This window comes from Lagenorhynchus albirostris, chromosome 9, assembly GCF_949774975.1.
Source record: "Lagenorhynchus albirostris chromosome 9, mLagAlb1.1, whole genome shotgun sequence".
In the NCBI taxonomy this organism is placed as follows: domain Eukaryota; kingdom Metazoa; phylum Chordata; class Mammalia; order Artiodactyla; family Delphinidae; genus Lagenorhynchus; species Lagenorhynchus albirostris.
The window spans coordinates 47182875-47210533 of NC_083103.1; the positions used below are offsets into that span (position 1 = coordinate 47182875).

Genomic DNA, 27659 nt, shown 5'->3' on the forward strand with positions numbered 1-27659 from the left:
GATTTATCACAACCAGTCGGGGACTATTTATGTGCCTGCACAAAATAGATAAGGAGGAGGTCAACATGTGACATGTATTTCATCTGAGAGAAGGAAAGGGATGGAGGGGAGTAGACCATTTTGATGGGTGTGCAGTGAGGGTCACCCCAAATTTGTTGGAGTACTAAACCTCACAAAGATTTGCCATTTATTGGGACTTCCTTGGTGGTGCAGTGGTTAAGAATCTGCCTGCCAATGCAGGAGACATGAGTTCAATCCCTGGTCCGGGAAGATACCACATGCCACGAAGCAACTAAGCCCGTGCACCACAACTACTGAGCCTGTGCTCCAGAGCCCGTGCTCCACAATAAGAGCAGACACTGCAATGAGAAGCACACGCACCACAACAAAGAGTAGCCCCCGCTCACCACAACTAAAGGAAGCCCACGCACAGCAACAAAGACCCAACGCAGCCAAAAATAAATAAATAAAAATAAATTTATTTTTTTAAAAAAGAGTTGCCATTTATTGAGAAAGGAACAGAAGGGAAGGATTAGTTTGGGGAGAAATATAAAAACTTCAGTGAGGGCACAACGAGTTTGAGAGTCTTGAGGAAAAGGCCAGTGAAGAAGTTCATCTGTCCTCCAAGGAAGGTTGTATTTGGAGATAGGGATACTGTCACCACACAAGTGGCAGCTGAGCTCATGGGAGAAGATGAGCTCACCCAAGAAGACCATGGGGGATGGAGAGAAAGGCAGAGGGCTAAGGATAAACTCGTGAAAAGCAAGAAATAGTGGGAAATGTAAAGAGGAAGACTGCTAGAAACAGTCAATAAAAAACATCAACCACCAGAGTGCAGAGCACCCACCAGAACTCTAAGATGGCCCTTTCCAAGACTGAGGTCATACCTTTGAGTTCCTTCTCTTTGCAGGGGACAATGTCTGTGCTGGCTGTTGCCCCAGAATTATTGCACTGGTGGGGTTATAGGCCTGTAATTGATGTAAGAAGTATGAATGGGGAAACAGGACCAGAGAAATCCCACAAAGAGGCTTCCAGGCAGAAAATTTCCTTGATCTGGTCAGTGAAGAGCCCAGGAATAGGAAGTCAGCTTGTAAAGTGATCCCTCCAAACTGTCTCAGAATTTGTCTAGAAATAAAATATACTAGCTAAAATATTAATCATAAGCATTGTGAACGGAGTACAGGAGGAAGGGAATCAATTTAGAGACAATTGCTATAACCAAATTGGATCATAAGCACCTTCAAAAAGGACAGTGGAAGAAGTAGTGACAGTGGACAACTCCTTGAGAAGCAGTACAAAGTGTGTGGTGGATATTCTTTGCCTAAAACAAAATTTCATATTTCCTACCTTTCGACTGTTAAAAGAAAGTCCCAACATCCCAGCCTCCCACTCCAAAGAAATGTCAGCGTCCAAAATCCTACTCTAGTATTCATCTGGTAAGACCACCTATGAGAGGAGTCAGCTGAAATTTATACAGCTTCTTCTGTGTTATCTGTGTTGGATCTTTTAATTGTCAAACAGAGGAATCATAATCTTTGCTTTGGCTTAAATAAAGTAAAAATAAATAAAGCTTTTCTGACACTAACATCTATGTTTCCAAAAGTTGAAATATCCATTGACCAAGGGAGGGCAGTACCTTTAAAGGAAGTACCCTTAACTGCTGACTTGTCAATATCGTCACCTATTATACATTGTTGGGGAGAAGTTTCTTTCCTGAATGTTATTTTATAAGATGGTATTCAAGTAAATTTGATCTTTGGTTGAGATCTCTCTCCATTTAAATAGGACTCTATCATTGGTAAATGGAATTTTAAGTAGAAATTGTTTTCCAAAGGTATTCTTTTTTTTTTTTTTCCGGTACGTGGGCCTCTCACTGTTGTGGCCTCTCCCGTTGTGGAGCACAGGCTCTGGACGCGCAGGCTCAGCGGCCATGGCTCACGGGCCCAGCTGCTCCGTGGCATGTGGGATCTTCCCAGACCGGGGCACGAACCCGTGTCCCCTGCATCGGCAGGCGGACTCTCAACCACTGCACCACGAGGGAAGCCCTCCAAAGGTATTCTTAACTTGAAAATTCTATATTTAATTTGAACCAAGCAGACATCCATGTTAATGATACACTTAACTTTATAAATAGAAGTAAACATTGGATTTTTATATTTACGGGAGCTTATCACTATAAAAGTGATAAAGTTAATGATAAATATCATTAAAATATCCATCAAAAATGTTCCCCAAATTAATGGTTTGTTATTTATAGATTTATATCTGATTTAATTCAGGAAAACCAATATGCTCTAGCCATTAGTTTCTCATAGCCTCTTTCACCTCCTTGTTCCTCAGACTGCAGATGAGGGGGTTCAGCATGGGAACCACCACTATGTAGATTACAGATGCCACTTTGACCTGATCAGCTGAATAGCTCGATTTGGGCATTACGTAAACAAACAAAACTGTCCCGTGAAACAAAGTGACTGCAGTGTGGTGGGAAATGCAGGTAGAGAAGGCCTTCTTCCTCCCCTCAGTAGAGTGCATCTTCAGGATTGAGTGGAGGATGTAGCTGTAGGACACGATTATGGTTAATAGTGTGCTTATGAGGACTGATGCAGAAGAGATGGCAAGGAGATATTTCAGCAATAGAAACATGGCCACAAGAAAGCTTCAAGAGTGGGAAGAGGTCACAGAAAAAATGGTTCGTTTTATTTGGTCCTCAGAAGGAGAGATTCATCAAACAGCCTGTAAATGAAGAAGCATTTATGCATCCACCCAAGTAGGAGGCCTCCAACAGGAAGAAGCAGACCACTGGGGACATGTGGGTGGAGTAGAGCAGGCGAGAGCAAATGGACCCATAGTGATTGTAGGCAATGGTGGCCAGCAGGAAGCACTCTGTAGTCCCAAAGGTGACATCAGAGCCAAGCTGAGCTATACAGCCAGTGACTGGGATGGCAGTTCTCTCTCTTCAGAAACTCATCAGCATGATTGGTGTGACTGATGTGGAGTACCCAATGTCTACAAAGGCCAAATGGCTGAGGAAAAGGTACATAGGCATGGGAAGCTGTGGGCTACTTCGGATTAAGATGATTATGCTAATATTTCCCACTACGGTAACTGTATAAAGTCCTAGAAAAATCTCAAAAAAGATGACACATAGTTTGCGATTATCTGTTAATCCCAAAATAATGAACTCTGTCACTGTTGTATGGTTTGCAGTCTCCATCTATTCATTTAACAGTGCCTAGTGAAATCAGAACCAGAGGAGACTAAATTGACTGAAATGACCCCGCATTTGTATACCTAAACATAACCTAAATATAACCTTATAAATAAGTTAAATGGTAAATTGCCTCACTTATAGAATACTTTGTGCATATAAATTTTCTTTTCAATTTCCATGAAAATATTGAAACAAGACTTGATTACCTTAGGACTCAGCTATTTTACTCCTATCTATATACTCTTTATTTATTTTTACTTTATTTAAGCCAAAGCAAAGATTATGATTCCTCTGTTTGACAATTAGAAGATCCAACCCAGATAACACAGAAGAAGCTGTATAAATCTTCCTCATGTGCATGGGCGATATGTAAAAGAATGTTTACAGCAGTATCGACTGTAATAACATGAACTGTAAATAACCTACATTTTCAAAGAAAGACCAGCTCTTGATTTTCCAGCCCCATCCCAAATGTGCCTCTATTCAGTAATCTCTGCCTTAGTAAATGCTATCTCCATTTATGCAACTGATTGGGCCAAAAAATATGATGTTGACTCTGACATCTCTTTCTTACTTGATCTTTTTCCTGGAATAAAAAATATCACATCCTTAGTTATAATATTTGATAGCGAGGGCAAGAAGGTGTCCATGTTCAAGATGGAAGGCAAATCGAATTTTTACTGTTTTGATGAGATAAACGTCGTGGATATTTTGCAGAATCTTCCAGGACTTACCTTCTATACCATACCTTTTCATACTTATGGGATTGTATGAAACAATAAGAAGAGTCTGCATATTTTTATGGGCGAGGATTAAATGCAAAGTGAACGGAAATATTTTGGGACTTGGGTTAGTTAAGTTTTGGTTTCTTCAGTTCTATTAAGCAACTATATAGAAATAAGAAGTAGGGGCGTATGATGAGGATGGGAGGAAGGGGTAGTTATGGAGGTAGGAATAGAGGTAGCCAGAAAGGAAAGCTAGGAAATTAGACTGAAAGAAAGATTAGTATTTCAGAATAATGCTCCCTTACTTCAAAATAGATCACATGATCAGGGGCAGGTGAGAATGTGTTAATTACCATCAGTCATTCCCATGACTCCTCCAATTTAAAGATCAACATATTCTTATGAATAATTTGTTTTTTCAAGAAACTCTATCTTAAGAATTAAGAAAACATACATACTGTCAGCGACCATGCACATTCTACTCAGTGTTACATGTGAATCATGACAATGGTATGTTATAGTATGAATGGTACTAGGATTATGTATATGAATTATCAAGTTCTGGCTTTTTTAACTAGACAAAGACCCAAACCTGAAACGAATTTTATATCTTTTTTTTTTTTAACATCTTTATTGGAGTATAATTGCTTTACAATGGTATGTTAGCTTCAGCTTCACAACAAAATGAATCAGTTATATACATACATATATTCCCATATCTCTTCCCGCTTGCGTCTCCCTCCCTCCCACCCTCCCTATCCCACCCCTCCAGGCGGTCACAAAGCACCGAGCTGATCTCCCTGTGCTATGCGGCTGCTTCCCACTAGCTATTTACCTTACGTTTGGTAGTGTATATATGTCCATGCCTCTTTATTGCTTTGTCACCGTTTACCCTTCCCCCTTCCCATAACCTCAAGTCCATTCTCTAGTAAGTCTGTGTCTTTATTCCTGTTTCACCCCTAGGTTTTTCATGACATTTTTTTTTTAATTCCATATATATGTGTTAGCATACGGTATTTGTCTCTCTCTTTCTGACTTACTTCACTCTGTATGACAGACTCTAGGTCTATCCACCTCATTACAAATAGCTCAATTTCGTCTCTTTTTATGGCTGAGTAATATTCCATTGTATATATGTGCCACATCTTCTTTATCCATTCATCCGATGATGGACACTTAGGTTGTTTCCATCTCCGGGCTATTGTAAATAGAGCTGCAATGAACATTTTGGTACATGACTCTTTTTGAATTATGGTTTTCTCAGGGTATATGCCCAGTAGTGGGATTGCTGGGTCATATGGTAGTTCTATTTGTAGCTTTTTAAGGAACCTCCATACTGTTCTCCACAGTGGCTGTATCAATTTACATTCCCACCAACAGTGTAAGAGGGTTCCCTTTTCTCCACACCCTCTCCAGCATTTATTGTTTCTAGATTTTTTGATGATGGCCATTCTGACTGGTGTGAGATGATATCTCATTGTAGTTTTGATTTGCATTTCTCTCATGATTAGTGATGTTGAGCATTCTTTCATGTGTTTGTTGGCACTCTGTATATCTTCTTTGGAGAAATGTCTGTTTAGGTCTTCTGCCCATTTTTGGATTGGGTTGTTTGTTTTTTTGTTATTAAGCTGCATGAGCTGCTTATAAATTTTGGAGATCAATCCTTTGTCAGTTGCTTCATTTGCAAATATTTTCTCCCATTCTGAGGGTTGTCTTTTGGTCTTCTTTATGGTTTCCTTTGCTGCGCAAAAGCTTTTAAGTTTCATTAGGTCCCATTTGTTTACTCTTGTTTTTATTTCCATTTCTCTAGGAGGTGGGTCAAAAAGGACCTTGCTGTGATTTATGTCATAGAGTGTTCTGCCTATGTTTTCCTCTAAGAGTTTGATAGTTTCTGGCCTTACATTTAGGTCTTTAATCCATTTTGAGCTTATTTTTGTGTATGGTGTTAGGGAGTGATCTAATTTCATATCTTTACATGTAGCTGTCCAGTTTTCCCAGCACCACTTATTGAATAGGCTGTCCTTTCTCCACTGTACATTTCTGCCTCCTTTGTCAAAGATAAGGTGACCATATGTGCGTGGGTTTATCTCTGGGCTTTCTATCCTGTTCCATTGATCTATCTTTCTGTTTTTGTGCCAGTACCATACCGTCTTGATAACTGTAGCTTTGTAGTATAGTCTGAAGTCTGGGAGCCTGATTCCTCCAGTTCCTTCTTTCGTTCTCAAAATTGCTTTGGCTATTCGGGGTCTTTTGTGTTTCCATACAAATTGCAAAATTTTTTGTTCTAGTTCTGTGAAAAATGCCAGTGGTAGTTTGATAGGGATTGCATTGAATCTATAGATTGCTTTCGGTAGTAGAGTCATTTTCACAATGTTGATTCTTCCAATCCAAGAACATGGTATATCTCTCCATCTATTTGTATCGTCTTTAATTTCTTTCATCAGTGTCTTATAATTTTCTGCATACAGATCTTTTGTCTCCTTAGGTAGGTTTATTCCTAGATATTTTATTCTTTTTGTTGCAATGGTAAATGGGAGTGTTTTCTTGATTTCACTTTCAGATTTTTCATCATTAGTATATAGGAATGCCAGAGATTTCTGTGCATTAATTTTGTATCCTGCCACTTTACCAAATTCATTGATTAGCTCTAGTAGTTTTCTGGTAGCATCTTTAGGGTTCTCTATGTATAGGATCATGTCATCTGCAAACAGTGACAGCTTTACTTCTTCTTTTCCGATTTGGATTCCTTTTATTTCCTTTTCTTCTCTGATTGCTGTGGCTAAAACTTCCAAAACTATGTTGAATAAGAGTGGTGAGAGTGGGCAACCTTGTCTTGTTCCTGATCTTAGTGGAAATGCTTTCAGTTTTTCACCATTGAGGATGATGTTTGCTGTGGGCTTGTCATATATGGCCTTTATTATGTTGAGGAAAGTTCCCTCTATGCCTACTTTCTGCAGGGTTTTTATCATAAATGGGTGTTGAATTTTGTCAAAAGCTTTCTCTGCATCTATTGAGATGATCATATGGTTTTTCTCCTTCAGTTTGTTAATATGGTTTATCACATTGATAGATTTGCGTATATTGAAGAATCCTTGCATTCCTGGAATAAACCCCAATTGATCATGGTGTATGATCCTTTTAATGTGCTGTTGGATTCTGTTTGCTAGTATTTTGTTGAGGATTTTTGCATCTATGTTCATCAGTGATATTGGCCTGTAGTTTTCTTTCTTTGTGACATCCTTGTCTGGTTTTGGTATCAAGGTGATGGTGGCCTCGTAGAAGGAGTTTGGGAGTGTTCCTCCCTCTGCTATATTTTGGAAGAGTTTGAGAAGGATAGGTGTTAGCTCTTCTCTAAATGTTTGATAGAATTCGCCTGTGAAGCCATCTGGTCCTGGGCTTTTCTTTGTTGGAAGATTTTTAATCACAGTTTCAATTTCAGTGCTTGTGATTGGTCTGTTCATATTTTCTATTTCTTCCTGATTCAGTCTTGGCAGGTTGTGCATTTCCAAGAATTTGTCCATTTCTTCCAGATTGTCCATTTTATTGGCATAGAGTTGCTTGTAGTAATCTCTCATGATCTCTTTTATTTCTGCAGTGTCAGTTGTTACCTCTTCTTTTTCATTTCTAATTCTATTGATTTGAGTCTTCTCCCTTTTTTTCTTGATGAGTCTGGCTAGTGGTTTATCTATTTTGTTTATCTTCTCAAAGAACCAGCTTTTAGTTTTATTGATCTTTGCTATTGTTTCCTTCATTTCTTTTTCATTTATTTCTGATCTGATTTTTATGATTTCTTTCCTTCTGCTAGCTTTGGGGTTTTTTTGTTCTTCTTTCTCTAATTGCTTGAGGTGCAAGGTTAGGTTGTTTATTCGAGATGTTTCCTGCTTCTTAAGGTGGGCTTGTATTGCTATAAACTTCCCCCTTAGAACTGCTTTTGCTGCATCCCACAGGTTTTGGGTCGTTGTGTCTCCATTGTCGTTTGTTTCTAGGTATTTTTTGATTTCCTCTTTGATTTCTTCAGTGGCCACTTCATTATTAAGTAGTGTATTGTTTAGCCTCCATGTGTTTGTATTTTTTACAGATCTTTTCCTGTAATTGATATCTAGTCTCATGGTGTTGTGGTCAGAAAAGATACTTGATACAATTTCAATTTTCTTAAATTTACCAAGGCTTGATTTGTGACCCAAGATATGATCTATCCTGGAGAATGTTCCATGAGCACTTGAGAAAAATGTGTATTCTGTTGTTTTTGGATGGAATGTCCTATAAATATCAATTAACTCCATCTCGTTTAATGTATCATTTAAAGCTTGTGTTTCCTTATTTATTTTCATTTTGGATGATCTGTCCATTGGTGAAAGTGGGGTGTTCAAGTCCCCTACTATGAATGTGTTACTGTCGATTTCCCCTTTTATGGTTGTCAGTATTTGCCTTATGTATTGAGGTGCACCTAAGTTGGGTGCATAAATATTTACAATTGTTATATCTTCCTCTTGGATCGATCCCTTGATCATTATGTAGTGTCCTTCTTTGTCTCTTCTAATAGTCTTTGTTTTAAAGTCTATTTTGTCTGATATGAGAATTGCTACTCCAGCTTTCTTTTGGTTTCCATTTGCATGAAATACCTTTTTCCATCCCCTTACTTTCAGTCTGTATGTGTCTCTAGGTCTGAAGTGGGTCTCTTGTAGACAGCAAATATATGGGTCTTGTTTTTGTATCCATTCAGCCAATCTGTGTCTTTTGGTGGGAGCATTTAGTCCATTTACATTTAAGGTAATTATCGATATGTGTGTTCCTATTCCCATTTTCTTAATTGTTTTGGGTTCATTATTGTAGGTCCTTTTCTTCTTTTGTGTTTCTTGCCTAGAGAAGTTCCTTTAGCAGTTGTTGTAGAGCTGGTTTGGTGGTGCTGAACTCTCTCAGCTTTTGCTTGTCTGTAAAGGTTTTAATTTCTCCATCAAATCTGAATGAGATCCTTGCTGGGTAAAGTAATCTTGGTTGCAGGTTTTTCTCCTTCAACACTTTCAATATGTCCTGCCACTCCCTTCTGGCTTGCAGAGTTTCTGCTGAAAGATCAGCTGTTAACCTTATGGGGATTCCCTTGTGTGTTATTTGTTGTTTTTCCCTTGCTGCTTTTAATATGTTTTCTTTGTATTTAATTTTTGACAGTTTGATTAATATGTGTCTTGGCGTATTTCTCCTTGGATTTATCCTGTATGGGACTCTCTGTGCTTCCTGGACTTGATTAACTATTTCTTTTCCCATATTAGGGAAGTTTTCAACTATAATCTCTTCAAATATTTTCTCAGTCCCTTTCTTTTTCTCTTCTTCTCTGGAACCCCTATAATTCGAATGTTGGTGCGTTTAACGTTGTCCCAGAGGTCTCTGAGACTGTCCTCAGTTCTTTTCATTCTTTTTTCTGCTCTGCAGTAGTTATTTCCACTATTTTATCTTCCAGGTCACTTATCCGTTCTTCTGCCTCAGTTATTCTGCTATTGATCCCATCTAGAGTATTTTTAATTTCATTTATTGTGTTGTTCATCGTTGCTTGTTTCATCTTTAGTTCTTCTAGGTCCTTGTTAACTGATTCTTGCAATTTGTCCATTCTATTGTCCATTCTATCTCCAAGATTTCAGATCAACCTTACTATCATTATTCTGAATTCTTTTTCAGGTAGACTGCCTATTTCCTCTTCATTTGTTAGGTCTGGTGGGTTTTTATCTTGCTCCTTCATCTGCTGTGTGTTTTTCTGTCTTTTCATTTTGCTTATCTTACTGTGTTTGGGGTCTCCTTTTTGCAGGCTGAAGGTTCGTAGTTCCTGTTGTTTTTTGTGTCTGTCCCCAGTGGCTAAGGTTGGTTCAGTGGGTTGTGTAGGCTTCCTGGTGGAGGGTACTAGTGCCTGTGTTCTGGTGGATGAGGCTGGATCTTGTCTTTCTGGTGGGCAGGTCCACGTCTGGTGGTGTGTTTTGGGGTGTCTGTAGACTTACTATGATTTTGGGCAGCCTCTCTGCTAATGGGTGGGGTTGTGTTCCTGTCTTGCTAGTTGCTTGGCATAGGATGTCTAGCACTGTAGCTTGCTGGTCGTTGAGTGAAGCTGGGTGCTGGCGTTGAGATGGAGATCTCTCGGAGATTTTTGCTGTTTGATAGTATGTGCAGCTGGGAGGCCTCTTGTGGACCAGTGTCCTGAAGTTGGCTCTCCCACCTCAGAGGCACAGCACTGACTCCTGGCTGCAGCACCAAGAGCCTTTCATCCACAGGGCTCCTTAATTTGGGATGATTCGTTGTCTATTCAGGTATTCCACAGATGCAGGGTATATCAAGTTGATTGTGGAGCTTTAATCCGCTGCTTCTGAGGCTGCTGGGAGAGATTTCCCTTTCTCTTCTTTGTTCTGACAGTTCCCAGGGGCTCAGCTTTGGATTTGGCCCCGCCTGTGCGTGTAGGTCGCCGGAGGGCGTCTGTTCTTTGCTCAGACAGGACGGGGTTAAAGGAGCCGCTGATTCGGAGGCTCTGGCTCACCCAGGCCGGGGGGGGGGGGGGGGGGGGTAGGGAGGGTCACGGAGTGCGGGGCGGGCCTGCAGCGGCAGAGGCCGCCAGCCTGAGGGCGCCGTGCACTCTCCTGGGGGAGCCGTCCCTGGATCCCGGGACCCTGGCAGTGGCGGGCTGCACAGGCTCCCCGGAAGGGCGTGTGGCTAGTGACCTGTGCTCGCACACAGGCCTCCTGACGGCGGCAGCAGCGGCCTCAGCGTCCCATGTCCGTCTCTGGGCTCCGCAATCTTAGCCGCGGCTCGCGCCCGTCCCTGGAGCCCTCTCAAGCAGCGCTCTTAATCCCCTCTCCTCGTGCACCAGGAAACAAAGAGGGACGTAAAAGTCTCTTGCCTCTTCGGCAGGTCCAGACCCCTCCCCGGACTCTCTCCCGGCCAGCCGCGGCGCACCAACGCCCTGCAGGCTGTGTTCACGCCGCCAACCTCAGTCCTCTCCCGGCGCTCCGACAAAAGCCGGAGCCTCAGCTCCCAGTCCCGCCCGCCCCGGCGGGCGAGCAGACAAGCCTCTCGGCTGGTGAGTGCCGGTCGGCCCCGATCCTCTGTGCTGGAATCTGTCCGCTTTGCCCTCCGCACCCCTGTTGCTGTGTTCTCCTCCGCGGCTCCCAAGCTCCCCCACTCCGCCTCCCGAAGTCTCCACCCGCGAAGGGGCTTCCTAGTGTGTGGACACTTTTCCTCCTTCACAGCTCTCTCCCGCTGGTGCAGGACCCGTCCCTATCCTTTTGTCTCTGTTTAGTTTTTTCTTTTGCCCTAACCAGGTACGTGGGGGGTTCCTTGCCTTTTGGGAGGTCTGAGGTCTTCTGCCAGCGTTCAGTAGGTGCTCCGTAAGAGTTGTTCCACGCGTAGATGTACTTCTGGTGTATCTGTGGAGAGGAAGGTGATCTGCGCGTCTTACTCTTCCGCCATCTTCCCGCCGAATTTTATATCTTTAAAGAAAATAGATGTATGAAACACACAAATGTTTCAAAGTTGGATATGAGTACCAGCGTGGAAGGCAAAGTGACATGCAGAATACCATGGACTTTGGAGCCATGCAGACCTAGGATCAGTTTCTAGCTCTGCTTCTTGCTGTCTATGAAATCATAGGCAAGTTACAAGAAATGTTTGCTCTTCTTTTTCCTTACCTGTAAAAAGGAGATAATACATACCTCATGTGATTCTTGGGTTAAATTACATGATGTGGGTGATAACTCCAAGCACTGTTAACACAACAAATAAATGCTCAATTACTAATAGTTTGCTTGAAATAACCAACTTGTAATTTCTGGTACATAGAAGAGAATCAAATATGTCTGTATCCTTAAAAATGAACAAGTATGCACTAGTGATACATCCACTGCAACACTAGTGATAGTCTCCAAGGAATTGTTGCTGTACAGCAAAGGCATATTTAAGTGAGGTTGTCATTTAGGATAAGGCCCAAATCACCTATTTCACTTGTAATTACAAATTAATTACTTGTTTTGGAAAACTTCATTGAGAATCACTTGGGATAGAGAAATTACATGTGTACATCTACTGGGGCAGAGAAATAGCATGTAAACATGATTATGTAAAAGTGTATAAGTAAAATATTTTCTAAATACCCTCAGGTTCCATTAGTTTTTTTAGTTAAATGGAAAAAAGTAAAAATTTTGGTTTAATTAAATTGTAAAACGTAACATTTTACTATCCTTGAAGTTGATTATTAGATCAACATGACTAATATGGTTGTGAAAATTTGTGGCATTTCTGAAATGTGGCTGTAGTCAGTGGTCCAGGTTTTCGTATCATGTGTGTTTAGATTTGGGTTCGCTAGTACAATTTAGTTTACAAATAGGCATCTAATGGAATTGCAGTATTATTATCAACATTTAAGTGACATACATTTTTTTTTTTTTTTTTTAGGTACAAGTGACAAATATATTTCTTTTTATTGTTAAGTTTTCTCTAATGTATTTCAGTAACTGAAGTGTTTTATTTTATTTTATTCCACTGTTGGCCATAGTTTGAGCCCTACAGACTCCCTTCCCTTTCACCTCAAAGCGAGCTCCTTTGTATGTAGCCACACACTCATCATTAGTGTAAAGATCAGGCTGGATCTGCTCCCAAATCTTCTTCTTAGGATTCAGCTCCTTGTCAGGCTCTCCAGGGAGAGCATCAAAGGTAATTCTGTCTCCAGGAACAGACCCATTAGGAGGTGCCAAGATTTCAACTTTGTCTGGTGAACTAGCACACATCACCATTGCCTGAGATACTACTCCCCTCATCTTTGCAGGTTTCAGGTTACAAAGTAAAATCACCATCCGATTTTGCATCTGTTCAAGAGGAACATGATTCACCAGGCCACTGACAACTGTTCTTAAGGCTGTTTCTCCAACATCTACCTCTTCTACATACAAAGAATCTGCATCAGGGTGTTTTCTGGCAGTGATGATACAACCAATTCGAAGATCCAGACGGGATACATCAATAGGCTTAGAGTCAGCACTTCCTCCTGCTGGTTGTTGTTTTTTCTCCTTTTTCTCTCCTTTCTTTTCAATTTTCTCTTTCATCTTTTCTTCTTCTCCTCCTCCTCCTTTTATCTGCTCTTTGGCACCAGAAGATATGGCTGTTATTGGTATAGACTGTATCACATTTTCAGAAACCGCAGAATCAGCTTGCAGTGGAATACCAGATGGGAATGGTATCTGTTTTACTCCATTTTGAATTTCTGCCTTAATTAGCTCTTGTTTCAATTCTTCAATTTCTTTCTTCAATTTAGCATTTTCAACTCGAAGTTTCTTCTCTTCTCTCAAAGTTGCCTGCAAAATTGCTTTCTCCTTAAGAAGAGCAACTTGCTGCTTAAGATATTCAATAATTTGATCTGCCTCGGCACCCTTCTGTTCCAGTCTCTTGAGAACGGCATCACTGGTTGCCATTTTTGTCAAGAAACAGCAGAAAATCATGTATCGGTGAACAGGCGGAACCTCGGCCGTCTCCCATTTTTTTAAATTGTATAAATTTTCCATATGTATTATAGAATTGTACTAGGACACTTGAGATACACACCGGGCTTGTTGGCTGTAGACATTTCTCACATACATGGCCTTCCCTCTCCCCAGTGACCTACCAACATGTATGCGTTCTAATAAAACCATGAAGCTCACACTAGCATTTTTCTTATCACCCTGCCATACACAGCTGCCACGTTCACTAGCAGGTTGTCCAAGATACATGGCCACAGTTGATTCTGGCTGTGTTCTTAGACCGTGGCCACATAGCAGAACACTCTCTAGGTTGAAGGTCAGGCTCCTTTGATTCTGGGCTTGAAGGAGCCTATAGATTAATAACCTTCAGAACAAAGTTAAGCCTGATAATCCACATAAGGAGACTCTGACAGCTCAAAGACCTCAACTCCAACAAGTTAGGAAATGGACATGCTGCGAGGTTCCATCTCACGTGGAAAGACACAGCTCCTTTAGGCTTTAAGGAGACCCACCTGTGGCTGATGAGTGATACAACGAACATTCCAGATGACATCTGGGAGAATTAAATTCCCTTCACCCCTGCCCTCCTCCTAACATTTTGTTCACACCATTTAATTATTACCCATTATAGTTGAAGATCTTGCTCCTTCCCGGGAGTGAAGATGTAGTGTCCATGACAAATTATTCTGTATCCCTTTTTAAATGGTGCGATATTGGGAATATAGATGGCAGTAAATAGATGTTTGTTAAATTAGTGTTAAACAATTTTTAAAAAGTCTTTCTATGTATCAGACATTGTGTTATGACCTAAAGATAAATAGATACTCCCACATCTCTATCTTTACCCAACTACAAACCATTTTATAATTGTATTCATCACTCAACAACCCCTTCTAATGGAAGAGTAACTTCTAGTCACCTTTATGCTCTCAGGTTTAAATTTCACTGTTGAAACCTCCCCTGACACCGTAGACTAAGTCATATTCTCCTGGCAAACAATTTCAAAGAATCCTGAAATATGTTTTGCACTTACGCACTTTTAATTATATAGGTACTGGAGCAAATAATTGCATTTGTCTTTTTTATCTACTATCCTACAACTCCCATGAGGGAGGGGGTCATGTCTGCCTTGTTCAACAGTTTATTCTTAGAACATTGCAGAGTGCCTGGTACATAGCAGTACTAAATGAATGAATGGGTGAGTGAATAAATTAATGATCTTTTTCATGTTTATTCTGTTGTGGTAAGAATACTTAGCCTGAGGGACTTCGCTGGTGGTCCAGTGGTAAAGAATCTGCCTTCCAATGCAGGGGATGCAGGTTTGATCCCTGGTCAGGGAACTAAGATCTCACATGCCATGGGGCAACTAAGCCCGTGAGCCACAACTACTGAGCTCACATGCCTCAACTAGAGCCCACGTGCTGCAACTAACACACAGCGCAGCACAAAAATAAAATGTTTAAAGGAAGAAAAAAAGCCTTTGCTTTAAAAAAAAAAAAAACTTAGCATGAGACTTATCCTCTTAGTAGGTTTTTAAGTATATAGTACAGTATTGTTAACTATAGGTACAATGTTCTACAGCAGATCTCTAGAACTTACTCATCTTGCTTAACTCAAACTTTATATGTATTGATTAGCTACTCCTCATTTCACTCCAACCTCAGCCCCTGGCAACCATCATTCCACTCTTGATTCTATGAACTTGACTTTTTTAGGTATCTTATAAAGTAGAATCATGCAGTACTGTCCTTCTGTGACCAGCTTATTTCACTTAGCATAGTGTTCTCCAGGTTCATCTGTATTGTCACATATTACAGAATTTCTTTCTTTTTTTAAGACTATAATATTCCATTGTATGTGTTTACCAAAATATGTTTATCCATTTCTTTGTTGATGGACATTTACATTGCTTTCATATCTTGGCTAGTATCAATAATGCTGCAGTGAACAAGGGAGTTCTAATATCTCTTTGAGATACTAATTTCAGTTCTTTTAGGTAAATATCTAGAGCTGGGATTAGTGAATTATATGGCAGTTCTATTTTTAATTATTTGAGGGACCTCCCTACAGTTTTCCATAACAACTGCACCATTTTGCCTTCCCAGCAAAACTGTACAAGAGCTTCCTCTTTCTCTACATCCTGGCCCACACTTGTCTTTTTTTTTTTTTTTTTGGTAATAGCCATCCAGACACATGTGAGGTGATATCTCATTGTGGTTTTGATTTGCATTTACTTGCTGATTAGTGATGTTGAGCACCTTTTCATATCCCTGTTGGCCATTTCTGTGTATTCTTTGGGAAAAAGTCTATTTAAGTCTTTAGCTCATTTTTTAATCAAGTTATTAGTTTTTATGCTGTAGAGTTTTATGAGTTCCTTATATATTTTGGAAATTAACCCCTTATCAGATATATAGTTTGCAAATATTTTCTCCTAGTCTATAGTTGCCTTTTCACTCTGTTGATTATTTCCATGCTGTGCAGAAGCTTTTTAGTTCGATGCAGTCTCACGAGTCTATTTTTGTTTTTGTTGCCTGTGCTTTTGGTTTGGTATCAAAGAAATCATTGCCAAAACCAATGACATGAATCCTTTTCCCTATGTTTTCTTCCAGGAGTTTTACTCTTACAGTTTTAGGTCTTACGTTTAAGTCTTTAATCCATTTTGAGTTGATTTTTTTGTATAGTGTAAGATAATTGTCAATTTTATTCTCTAGGGATATCCAGTATTCCCAGTACTATTTATTGAAGAGACTATCCTTTGCCCACTGGGTATTCTTGAAGCCTTTGTCAAAAATTAGTTGACTGTATATGCATGCGTTTATTTTTGGTTCACTATTCTATTCATTGGTCTGTGTTGTGTCTTTATGCCAGTACCATACTGTTTTAATTACTGTAACTTTATAATATATTTTGGAATCAGGAAGTGTGAGGACTACAGCTTTGTCCTTTTTTCTCAAGATTATTTTGGCTATTTGGGGTTCTTTGTGGTTCCATATGAATTTTAGAATTGTTTTTTCTATTTCTGTAAAAAATTCTGTTGGGACTTTGATACGGATGTATTGAATCTGCTTTGGGTAGAATGGATATTTTAGCAATATTAAGTCTTCCAACCCAAGAACACAGGATGTTTTAATGTTTGAGTCTTGTTTAATTTCTTTTACCAATATTTTGCAGTTTTCAGTATACACGTCTTTCATTTCCTTAGTTAAGTTTATTCCTAGGTATTTTCTTCTTTTTGGTATTATAGCAAATGAGATTGTTTCCTCATTTCCTTTTCAGATAGTTCACTGTTATTGTAGAGTAATGAAAATGATTTTTATGTGTTGATTTTGTATCTTGCAACTTTATTGAATTTGTTTATTAGTTCAAACAATTTTTTGACGGACTTTCCAGTTTTCTCTATATAAAATTATGTTGTCTGCAAACAGGGACAATTTTTCCTGATTTGTACACCTTTTTTTTTTTTTCTTGCCTAATTGCCCTGGCTAAGGACAAGCTTACTCTGAGATTTCCAGATATGGTCATTAGGATGATCATGAAGATGACTCCTGTAGTCTTTGTATGGTTTTGCTATTGAGGTGATGCTGAACTTATAAAATGAGTTTGAAGGTGGTCACACTGCTTCTATTTTTGGAAGAGTTTAAGAATTAGTATAATTCTTCTTTGAATGTGTGGTAGAATTCACCCATGAAGCCAAATTATCTTTGGCTTTTCTTTGTTGGAAGGTTTTTGATTACTGATTTAATCTCTTTATATGTCATTGGTCTGTTCAGGCTTTCTTTTTCTCTTTTTTTTCCCCCAAATTTATTGAGATATTATTGACCTGTAACATAATTAACTTTAAGGAATACAATGTGATGTTTTGATGCACATATATATTGCAAAATGATTACCACAATATGGTTAATTAGCACCTCCCTCCTCGTACATAATTATCTTTTTGTGTGTGTATGTGATGAGAACATTTAAGATCTGCCTTCTTGACAACTTTCAAGTATATAATACAGTATTGTTTACAAAAGTCACTATGCTCCACATTAGATCCCCAGAACTTATTCATCTTATAGGTGGAAGTTTGTACCCTTTGACAAACATCTCACTGTTTCCCCACCCGCAGAGCCTGACAGCCTCTATTGTACCCTCTATTTCTATGATTTTGGATTTTTAAGATTCCACATATAAGTGAGAACATACAGTACTTGCCTTTCTCTATCTGACTTATTTCACTTAACTTAATGCCCTCAAAGTCCATCCATGTTGTCACATAAGGCAGGATAGCTTTTTTAATGGCTGAATAATATTCCATTGTGTTTGTGTGTGTATACATTATGATATATATGTGTGTGTGTGTATATATATATATATATATATATATATATATAATATTTTCTTTATCCATTCATCTGTTGATGGACACTTAGGTTATTTCCATGTCTTGGATATTGTGAATAATGCTGTAATAAACATGGGAGTGCATGTATCTCTTTGAGATGATGTTTTCATTTCCTTCAGGTATATATCCAGAAATGGGATTGCTAGATCATATGATAGTTCTATTTTAATTTTATTCTTGATTCAGTCTTGATAAGTTGTATGTTTCTAGCATTTATGTATTTTTCTAGGTTATCCAATTTGTTCACACATAATTGTTTGTGTAATCCCTTATAATACTTTTTATTTCTGAGGCGTCCACTTTTTTTTAAATAAATTTATTTATTTTTGGCTGCATTGGGTCTTCGTTGCTGTGCATGGGCTTTCTCTAGTTTGGCGAGCGGGGCTACTCTTAGTTGTGGTGTGTGGGGTTCTCATTGCAGTGGCTTCTCTTGTTGTGGAGCACGGGCTCTAGGCGTGTGGGCTTCAGTAGTTGTGGCTTGTGGGCTCTAGAGCACAGGCTCAGTAGTTGTGGTGCACGGGCTTAGTTGCTGTGCTGCATGTGGGATCTTCCTGGACCAGGGATCAAACCCGTGTCCCCTGCATCGGCAGGTGGATTCTTAACCACTGCACCACCAGGGAAGTTTCTTCTTTCATTTATGATTTTATTTATTGAGCCCTCTTTTTTCCCTAGTCTAGCTACAGATTTCTCTATTTTGTTTACTTTTTAAAATACAACTCTTAATTTTGTAGATTTTTAAAATTATTTTTCTATTCTCTATTTCTGCTATGATCTTTATTTAATTAATTAATTTTTTTTGAGTTATGAGTTATGTTTTATTTGGGACAAAGTGAGGACTATGGCCCAGGAGACAGCATTTCAGATAGCTCTGAGAAACTGCTCCAAAGAGACTGGGGAGAAAGGTCAGTATATATGTGAATTTGGTGAAGGGGGAGTACATGCAATGAAGCACACATTTTTTTGCAGAAGGTTTCTGCTAGTCATGAGGAGCAGACGTCATCATGAAGGATTTTAGTGCTTTTCTAGTTATGAGGAGATATAAGAATTGGGCTCATAAAATCGACTCCTGAAAATATCTAACTATCTGAAGACCTGTTCACCCAGTTCTTTCCAGAGCACAGAGTGCCTCCTTTCTCCTCTCCACCCTGAACTCCTTTCAGGGAGTATTGAAAGTCATCTGCTATGATTTTTATTTTTTCCTGCCTTCTGCTTGGGTTTAGTTTTTTCTTCTTTTTCTAGTTCCATGGGATGTAAAGTCAGGTTGTTTATTTTAAATTTTTCTTCTTTTTTAATGTCATATTTATCACTCTAAACTTCCTTTTTGGTACTGCTTCAGCTACATATCCTAAGTTGCATTTCCCTTTTCATTTGTCTCAAAGTTTTTTTTTCACATCTTTATTGGAGTATAAATGCTTTACACTATTCTGTTAGTTTCTCCTGTACAACAAAGTGAATCAGCTATATGTATGTATGTGTGTGTATGTATATATATATATATATATCCCCATATCCCCTCCCTCATGAGCCTCCTCCCACCCTCCCTCTCCCATCCCTCTAGGTCGTCAGAAAGCATAAAGTTGATCTCCCTGTGCTATGCAGCAGCTTCCCACTAGCCATCTGTTTTACATTGGGTAGTGTATATATGTCAGTGCTACTCTCTCACTTCATCCCAGCTTCCCCTTCCCCCGCTGTGCCCTCAAGTCTGTTCTCTACGTCTGCATCTTTATTCGTGCCCAGCCGCTAGGTTTGTCAGTACCGTTTTTTAAAATTCCATATATATGTGTTAGCATACAGTATTTGTCTTTCTCTTTCTGACTTACTTCACTCTGTATGACAAATTCTAGGTCCATCCACCTCACTACAAATAACTCAATTTCATTCCTTTTTATGGTTGAGTAATATTCCATTGCATATATGTGCCACATCTTCTTTATCCATTCATCTGTTGATGGACATTTAGGTTGCTTTTATGTCCTGGCTATTATAAATAGTGCTGCAATGAACATTGGGGTGCATGTATCTTTTTGAATTATGGTTTTCTCAGGGTATATGCTCAGTAGTGGGATTGCTGGGTCATATGGTAGTTCTATTTTTAGTTTTTTAAGGAACCTCCATACTGTTCTCCACAGTGGCCGTATCAATTTACATTCCCACCAACAGTGCAGGAGGGTTCTCTTTCTCCACACTCTCTCCAGCATTTATTTGTAGATTTTTTGATGATGGCCATTCTGACTGGTGTGAGGTGATACCTCGTTGTGGATTTGATATGCATTTCTCTAATGATTAGTGATGTTGAGCATCTTTTCATGTGCCTCTTGGCCATCTGTATGTCTTCTTTGGAGAAATGTCTATTTAGGTCTTCCTACCATTTTTGGATTGGATTGTTTGTTTTTTTGATATTGAGCTGCATGAACTGCTTGTGTATTTTGGAGATTAGTCCTTCGTCAGTTGCTTCATTTGCAGATATTTTCTCCCAGTCTGAGGGTTGTCTTTTTGTCTTGTTCATGGTTTCCTTTGCTGTGCAAAAGCTTTTAAGTTACATTAGGTCCCATTTGTTTATTTTTGTTTCTATTTCCCTTACTCTAGGAGGTGGATCAAAAAGGATCTTGCTGTGTTTTATGTCATAGAGTGTTCTGCCTATGTCTTCCTCTAAGAGTTTTATAGTGTCTGGCCTTACATTTAGGTCTTAAATCCATTTTGAGTTTATTTTTGTGTATGGTGTTAGGGAGTGTTCTAATTTCATTCTTTTACATGTAGCTGTTCAGTTTTCCCAGCACCACACCACTATCCTGTTATTGAAGAGGCTGTATTTTCTCCATTGTATACTCTTGCCTCCTTTATCAAAGGTGACCATATGTGCGTGGGTTTATCTTAGGGCTTTCTATCCTGTTCCATTGATCTATATTTTTGTGCCAGTACCATACTGTCTTGATTACTGTAGCTTTGTAGTATAGTCTGAAGTCAGGGAGCCTGATTCCTCCATCTCTGTTTTTCTTTTTTAAGAGTGCTTTGGCTATTCGGGGTCTTTTGTGTTTCCATACAAATTGCAAAATTTCTTGTTCTAGTTCTGTGAAAAATGCCATGGGTAATTTGACAGGGATTGCATTGAGCCTGTAGATTGCTTTGGGTAGTATAGTCATTTTCACAATACTGATTCTTCCAATCCAGGAGCATGGTATATCTCTCCATCTGTTTATGTTATCTTTGATTTCTTTCACCAGTATTTTATAGTTTTCTGAGTACAGGTCTTTTCCCTCCTTAGGTAGGTTTATTCCTGGGTATTTATTCTTTTTGTTGTGATGGTAAATGGGATTGTTTCCTTCATTTCTCTTTTTGATCTTTTGTTGGTAGTGTATAAGAATGCAAGAGATTTCTGTGCATTAATTTTGTATCCTGCAACCTTACTAAATTCATTGATTAGTTCTAGTAGTTTTCTGGTGATATCTTTAGGATTTTCTATGTATAGTATAATGTCATTGTCAAACAGTGACAGTTTTACTTGTTTTCCTATTTGTATTCCTTTTATTTCTTTTCTGTCTCGGATTGCCATGGCTAGGATGTCCAATACTATGTTGAATAATAGTGGCAAGAGTGGACATCCTTGTCTTGTTCCTGATCTTAGAGGAAATGCTTTCAGTTTTTCACCATTGAGAGTGATGTTTGCTGTGGGTTTGTCATATATTTCTTTTATTATGTTGAACTAGGTTCCGTCTATGCTCACTTACTGGAGAGTTTTTATCATAAATGCATGTTGAATTTTGTCAGAAGCTTTTTCTGCATCTGTTGAGATGATCATATGGTTTTTATTCTTTAATTTGTTAATATGGTGTATCACATTGATTGTTTTGCATATATTGAAGAATCATTGCATCCCTGGGATAAATCCTACTTGATCATGGTGTATGATCCTTTTAATGTATTGTTGGATTCTGTTTGTTAGTATTCTGTTGAGGATTTTTGCATCTATATTCATGAGTGATATTGGTCTGTAATTTTATTTTTTTGTAGTATCTCTATCTGGTTTTGGTATCAGGGTGATGGTGGCCTCATAGAATGAGTTTGGGAGTGTTCCTTCTTCCGCAGTTTTTGGAAGAGTTTGAGAATGATGGGTGTTAGCTCTTCTCTAAATGTTTGATAGAATTCACCTGTGAAGCCATCTGGTCCTGGACTTTTGTTTGTTGGAAGATTTTTAATCACAGTTTCAATTTCATTACTTGTGATTGGTCTGTTCATATTTTCTGTTTCTTCCTGGTTCAGTCTTAGAAGGTTATACCTCTCTAAGAATTTGTCCATTCCTTTCATGTTGTCCATTTTATTGGCGTAGAGTTGCTTGTAGTAGTCTCTTAGGATGCTTTGTATCTCTGCAGTGTCTGTTGTAACTTCTACTTTTTCATTTCTAATTTTATTGATTTGAGTCCTGTGTCTCTTTTTCTTGATGAGTTTGGCTAATGATTTATCAATTTTGTTTTTCTTCTCAAAGAACGAGCTTTTAGTTTTATTGATCTTTGCTGTTGTTTTCTTTGTTTCTATTTCATTTATTTCTGCTCTGATCTTTATGATTTCTTTCCTTCTGCTAACTTTGAGTTTTGTTTGTTCTTCTTTCTCTGGTTCCTTTAGGTGTAAGGTTAGATTGTTTATTTGAGATTTTTCTTGTTTCTTGAGGTAGGCTTGTATTGCTATAAACTTCCCTCTTAGAACTGCTGTTGCTGCAACCCATAGGTTTTGGATCATTGTGTTTTCATTGTCATTTTTCTCTATGTATTTTTTTATTTCCTTTTTGACTTCTTCAGTGATCTCTTGGTTATTTAGTAATGTATTGTGTAACCTCCATGTGTTTGTGTTTTCCCCCTGTAATTGATTTCTAATCTCATAGCGTTGTGGTCAGAAAAGATGCTTGATAGGATTTCAATTTTCTTAAATTTACTGAGGCTTGATTTGTGACCCAGGATGTTATCTGTCCTGGAGAATGTTCCATGCGCACTTGAGAAGAAAGTGTAATCTGCTGTTTTGGGATGGAATTTCCTATAAGTATCAATTAAATCTATCTGGTCTATTGTGTCATTTAAAGCTTGTGTTTCCTTATTCATTTTCTGTTTGGATGATCTGTCTATTGGTGTAAGTGAGGTGTTAAAGTCCCCCACTATTATTGTGTTACTGTCGATTTCCTCTTTTATAGCTCTCAGTATTTGCCTTATGTATTGAGATGCTCCTATTTTGGGTGCATAAATATTTATAATTGCTATGTTTTCTTCTTGGATTGATCCTTTGAGCATTATGTAGTGTCCTTATCTCTTGTAACAGTCTTTATTTTAAAGTCTGTTTTATCTGATATATGAGTATTGCTACTCCAGCTTTCTTTTGATTTCCATTTGCATGGAATATATTTTTCAATCCCCTCACTTTCAGTCTGTATGTGTCCCTAAGTCTGAAGTGGGTCTCATGTAGACAGCATATGTACAGGTCTTGTTTTTGTATCCATTCAGCCAGTCTCTGTCTTTTGGTTGGAGCATTTAATACATTTACATTCAAGGTGATTATCGATATGTATGTTCCTATGACCATTTTCTTAATTGTTTTGGGTTTGTTTTTGTAGGTCCTTTTCTTCTCTTGTGTTTCCCACTTGGAGAAGTTCCTCTAGCATTTTTTGTAGATCTGGTTTGGTGACGCTGAATTCTCTTAGCTTTTGCTTGTCTGTAAAGCTTTTGATTTCTCCATTGAATCTGAATGAGATCCTTGCCAGGTAGAGTAATCTTAGTTGTAGGTTTTTCCCTTTCATCTCTTTAAATATGTCCTGCCGCTTCCTGTGTCTTGCAGGGTTTCTGCTGAAAGATCAGCTGTTAACCTTATGGGGATTCCCTTGTATGTTGTTTGTTGCTTTTCCCTTGCTGCTTTTAATATTTTTTCTTTGTATTTAATTTTTTAAAATTTGATTAATATGTGTTTCATCATGTTTCTCTTTGGGTTTATCCTGTATGAGACTCTTTGTGCTTCCTGGACTTGATTGACTATTTCCTTTCCCATATTAGGGAAGTTTTTGACTATAATCTCTTCAAATATTTTCTCAGACCCTTTCTTTTTCTGTTCTTCTTCTGGGATCCCTATAATTCAAATGTTGGTGTGTTTAGTGTTTCCACAGGTCTCTGAGACTGTCCTCAATTCTTTTCATTCCTTTTTCTTTATTCTGCTCCCTGGCAGTTATTTCCACCATTTTATCTTCCAGCTCACTTATCCTTTCTTCTGCCTCAGTTATTCTGCTATTGATTCCTTCTAGAGTATTTTAAATTTCAGTTACTGTGTTGTTCATCATTGTTTATTTGCTCTTTAGTTCTTCTAGGTCCTTGTTAAACGTTTCTTGTATTTTCTCCATTCTGTTTCCATGATATTGGATTATCTTTACTATCGTTATGAATTCTTTTTCAGGTAAGTTGTCTATTTCATCTTCATTTATTTGGTCTTGTAGGGTTTTACCTTGCTCCTTCATCTGTAACATATTGTTTTGTAGTTTCATTTTTTTTTTGATGGGTGAGGCTATATTCCTGTCTTACTGTTTACTTGGCCTGAGGTGTACAGCACTGGAGTTTGCAGGCAGTTGGGTAGAGCCAGGTCTTGGTGCCAAGATGAGGACCTCCAGGAGGTTTCACTCTGATTAATATTCCCTGAGGTCTGAGGTTCTCTGTTAGTCCAGTGGTTTGGACTCAGCACTCCCACCACAGGAGCTCGTGCCTGACCTCCAACCTGGGAACCAAGATCCTGCAAGCCATGTGTTGTGGCCAAAAAAATATTAAAAGAAAAAAAGGAGCAGTACAATAATAAAGGATAAAAAATAAAATAAAATTAGAAAGATAAAAAATATATTAGGAAAAATAAAAATATAATTGAAACAACTGTAACAAGGTAAAACAAAACCTGAACAGAAAAAAGAGGGAAAAAAATAGGGAACAAGCCAAAAGGAGCAGAACAGTAACAAAGTGTAAAGAATAAAATAAAATTAGAAAAATAAAAGATTTATTAGAATAAATAAAAATATAAATGAATCAACAGCAAGGTAAAACAGAACCCCAATCTAAGAGGAAAAAAGAAAAAAAAAAAGCCTTGGCTATGGGGGCAGAGTTTAGGCGGGGGCGTGGAACTTAGGCAGAGGCGGGGTTTAGGGTGGGGCGAGACCTCTGCTTAGGACCTGTGTGGAAGGGGAAAGGCAGCACGTCCAAAGGGGGGCCTCCAGAATGTGGTGTTCCAGAGTTTGGAGGTAAGGTCCTGGATGAGGGTGTGTGGGTGGGGTTTAGGCCCAGCAAGGTTGGAGGGGGTCCCAGATGGGGTCTCTGAGTGTAGATGTAGGGCCCTGGGTGGGGGTGGGGGCGGGGCTTGGGCTCTGCACAGAAGGAGGGAGGCTCCGAGGGCAGAGGATTAGGCTTGGGAGCCCAACAGGCTCCCCGGTGCCTAAGTGGACAGGGAACGCGCTGGCCACTTTCCCTCGCATTCCTCTGTGCCCCACCCCCGGGTCTCCCCCATCCCCCCTGGACCCCTAACCATAGGTGTGTCCCAGTGGGTGTAGGAACTCCTCCCCTCCCCCAGCACCCCTCAGGGCTGCTGGTCCCAGAGGTCTGGCCTTTAGTTTTGCTCCCAGATCCCTCCTTCCCACTCCCTCAGGACCCACACGCCTGGAGTGGGCCTTGGTGGGCAGAGGATCAGATCTGGGATCTTGGCAGGCTCCTGGGGGCCCAAGTGGTCAGGGGAAACTTGGCCACACTCCCTTTTAATCCCAGTGGTCCCCCAATTTCCCCCTTCGGGTGTGGGATCCCTTCCCCTCCTCCAACTGCCCCTCAGGGGCACCAGTCCCCTCCCGCCTCCACTTTTCCTCCCTTCTCCCCCTAACACCCCACGTCCTACCTGGTCACTGGCGTTTCCTCCCGTCCCCTTAGGTGTCCGTGGTTCGTCACCGGTGCCTGGTAGGTGCCCTAGTTGTGTGGAGACGTGAATTCTGTGTCCTCCTAGTCCACCATCTTGACCTCAAGATATTTTTATATTTTCTTTTGATAGCCTCTTTGACTCAGTGGTTGTTGAACAGTGTGTTATTTCATTTCTATGTATTTGTGAGTTTTCCCCTTTTCTTGCTGTCATTGATTTCAAGTTTCATTCCACTGTGGTTGGAAAATATACTTAGTGTAATTTCGATTTTCTTAAATTTGTTAAAACTTTTTGTGACCTAATACGTGATCATTCCTGAAGCATATTCCGTCTGCTTGAGAAGAATGTGTTTTCTTCTGCTGTTGGATGAAAAGTCCTGTATGTGTCTGTTAGGCCCATTTGGTCTATAGTATTGTTCAAATACACTGTTTCTTATTGATCTTCTGTCAAGATGTTCTATCCATTATTGAAATTGAAGTATTTAAAAATACTATGATTGTATTGTTGTCAATTTCTTCTTTCAGATTTATCAATATTTGTTTCATATAATTAGGTGTTTTGATGTTGAGTTCATATATATTTATAATTGTTATATTTTCCCGTTGAAGTGATCCTTCTATCATTATGTAATCATCCTTCTTGTTTCTAGAGACAAAAGTCTTTTTGACCTAAAGTCTACTTTGATGTTAGCAGAGCCACTAAAGTGAATTTTTTGATTTTTATATGGATCTTGATTTTTTATTCATTCAGCTATTCTGTGTCTTTTTATTGGGGAGTTTAATCCATTTACATTTAAAGTGATTATTGATGGAGGATTTACTGTTGCCATTTGTTAACTATTTTCAGTTTATCTGATAGTTATTGTATCCCACTTTTTCTCTCTTGCTGTCTTTCTTCATCTCGTTGTGTGTGTGTTTTTAAATTGATATGTTTTGATTCCTTTCTCTTTTTCTTTTGTGTAACTTCTGTATGTATTTTCTTTGCGGTAACTAAGGAGTTTACATAAAATATCTTACAGTTATAATGATCTATTTTAAGCTGATAACAACTTTACTACAAAAGTTGATCACAAATCTAGCCTCAATTTTTTTTTCAGGTATTTAAATCTTTCATTATACATCCTTTGTCAACAATATATATAACTTGAATGAATATAGCCAAAATTTTGGAAAATAAGCAATATATCTGTAAATAATACAAAATTTAAGAAAGAAATCATGGTACAAATTAGATGTGTTCAGTTAGATAACTAAAATACAAAACGTTAAATCTTACTGGACACCACTAAAACAACAACTATAAGGAAATTTATAACCATAAATGCTATATTGCAAAAAAAGACTGAAAATGTCTTTCTCAAGCCTTCTCAAGTATTTAAATAAAGAACTTTAAATTAAACCCAAAGAAGTAAAGAATAAAATAATAAAGATGAATATAAATTTATGAAATAGAAAATTAATCAGTACAGAAAGGCACAAATCAAAAGTTCATCCTTTGAAAATGCTAATAAAATTGATAAACCACTAGCAAGATTTATTAATATGTATAGAAAATACAATATTGGGATGAAAAGGGAGCAACATTACAAATCTTACAGAAAATAAAAATAAGATATAATTTTAAAATATAACGGAATTGGAAAACGAATTTGAAGAATGTGTTAACAAAAATGACAAAGAAATAAACTGAGAAACTAAATATTTCTGTATTCATTAATGAAAATGAGCCTTACAGTGAAAAACTTTTCCACAAAAATGGAAAGCCCAGATGGCTTCAGCATTGAAGTCTTACAAATATTACAGGAATAAATATCACTTATCCTGTAAAAGTTCTTTTGAGAATAGACAACAAAGAAACCCTTTCCAAATCATTTTTATATTTTGATATCCCCACCTGAAAATTTCATTTCAAGAATGGAAAATGATAGGCCAAATTCTCTCATG

The 27659-nt window shown here is 38.6% G+C and overlaps 1 protein-coding gene and 1 pseudogene across 1 annotated transcript; both read right to left on the reverse strand.

Annotated features, from left to right (window-relative positions):
• Window positions 1–2275: 2275 nt before the first annotated feature.
• On the reverse strand, window positions 2276–3214 carry LOC132525268 (olfactory receptor 5P4-like; annotated as a pseudogene).
• A 9153-nt stretch (window positions 3215–12367) lies between these two features.
• LOC132525269 (aminoacyl tRNA synthase complex-interacting multifunctional protein 1) lies at window positions 12368–13427 on the reverse strand. Its single transcript, XM_060157805.1, has one exon. The coding sequence runs from the start codon at window positions 13398–13400 to the stop codon at window positions 12435–12437; it is 966 nt and encodes a 321-aa protein (XP_060013788.1). The 5' UTR covers window positions 13401–13427; the 3' UTR covers window positions 12368–12434.
• Between the last annotated feature and the right edge of the window lie 14232 nt (window positions 13428–27659).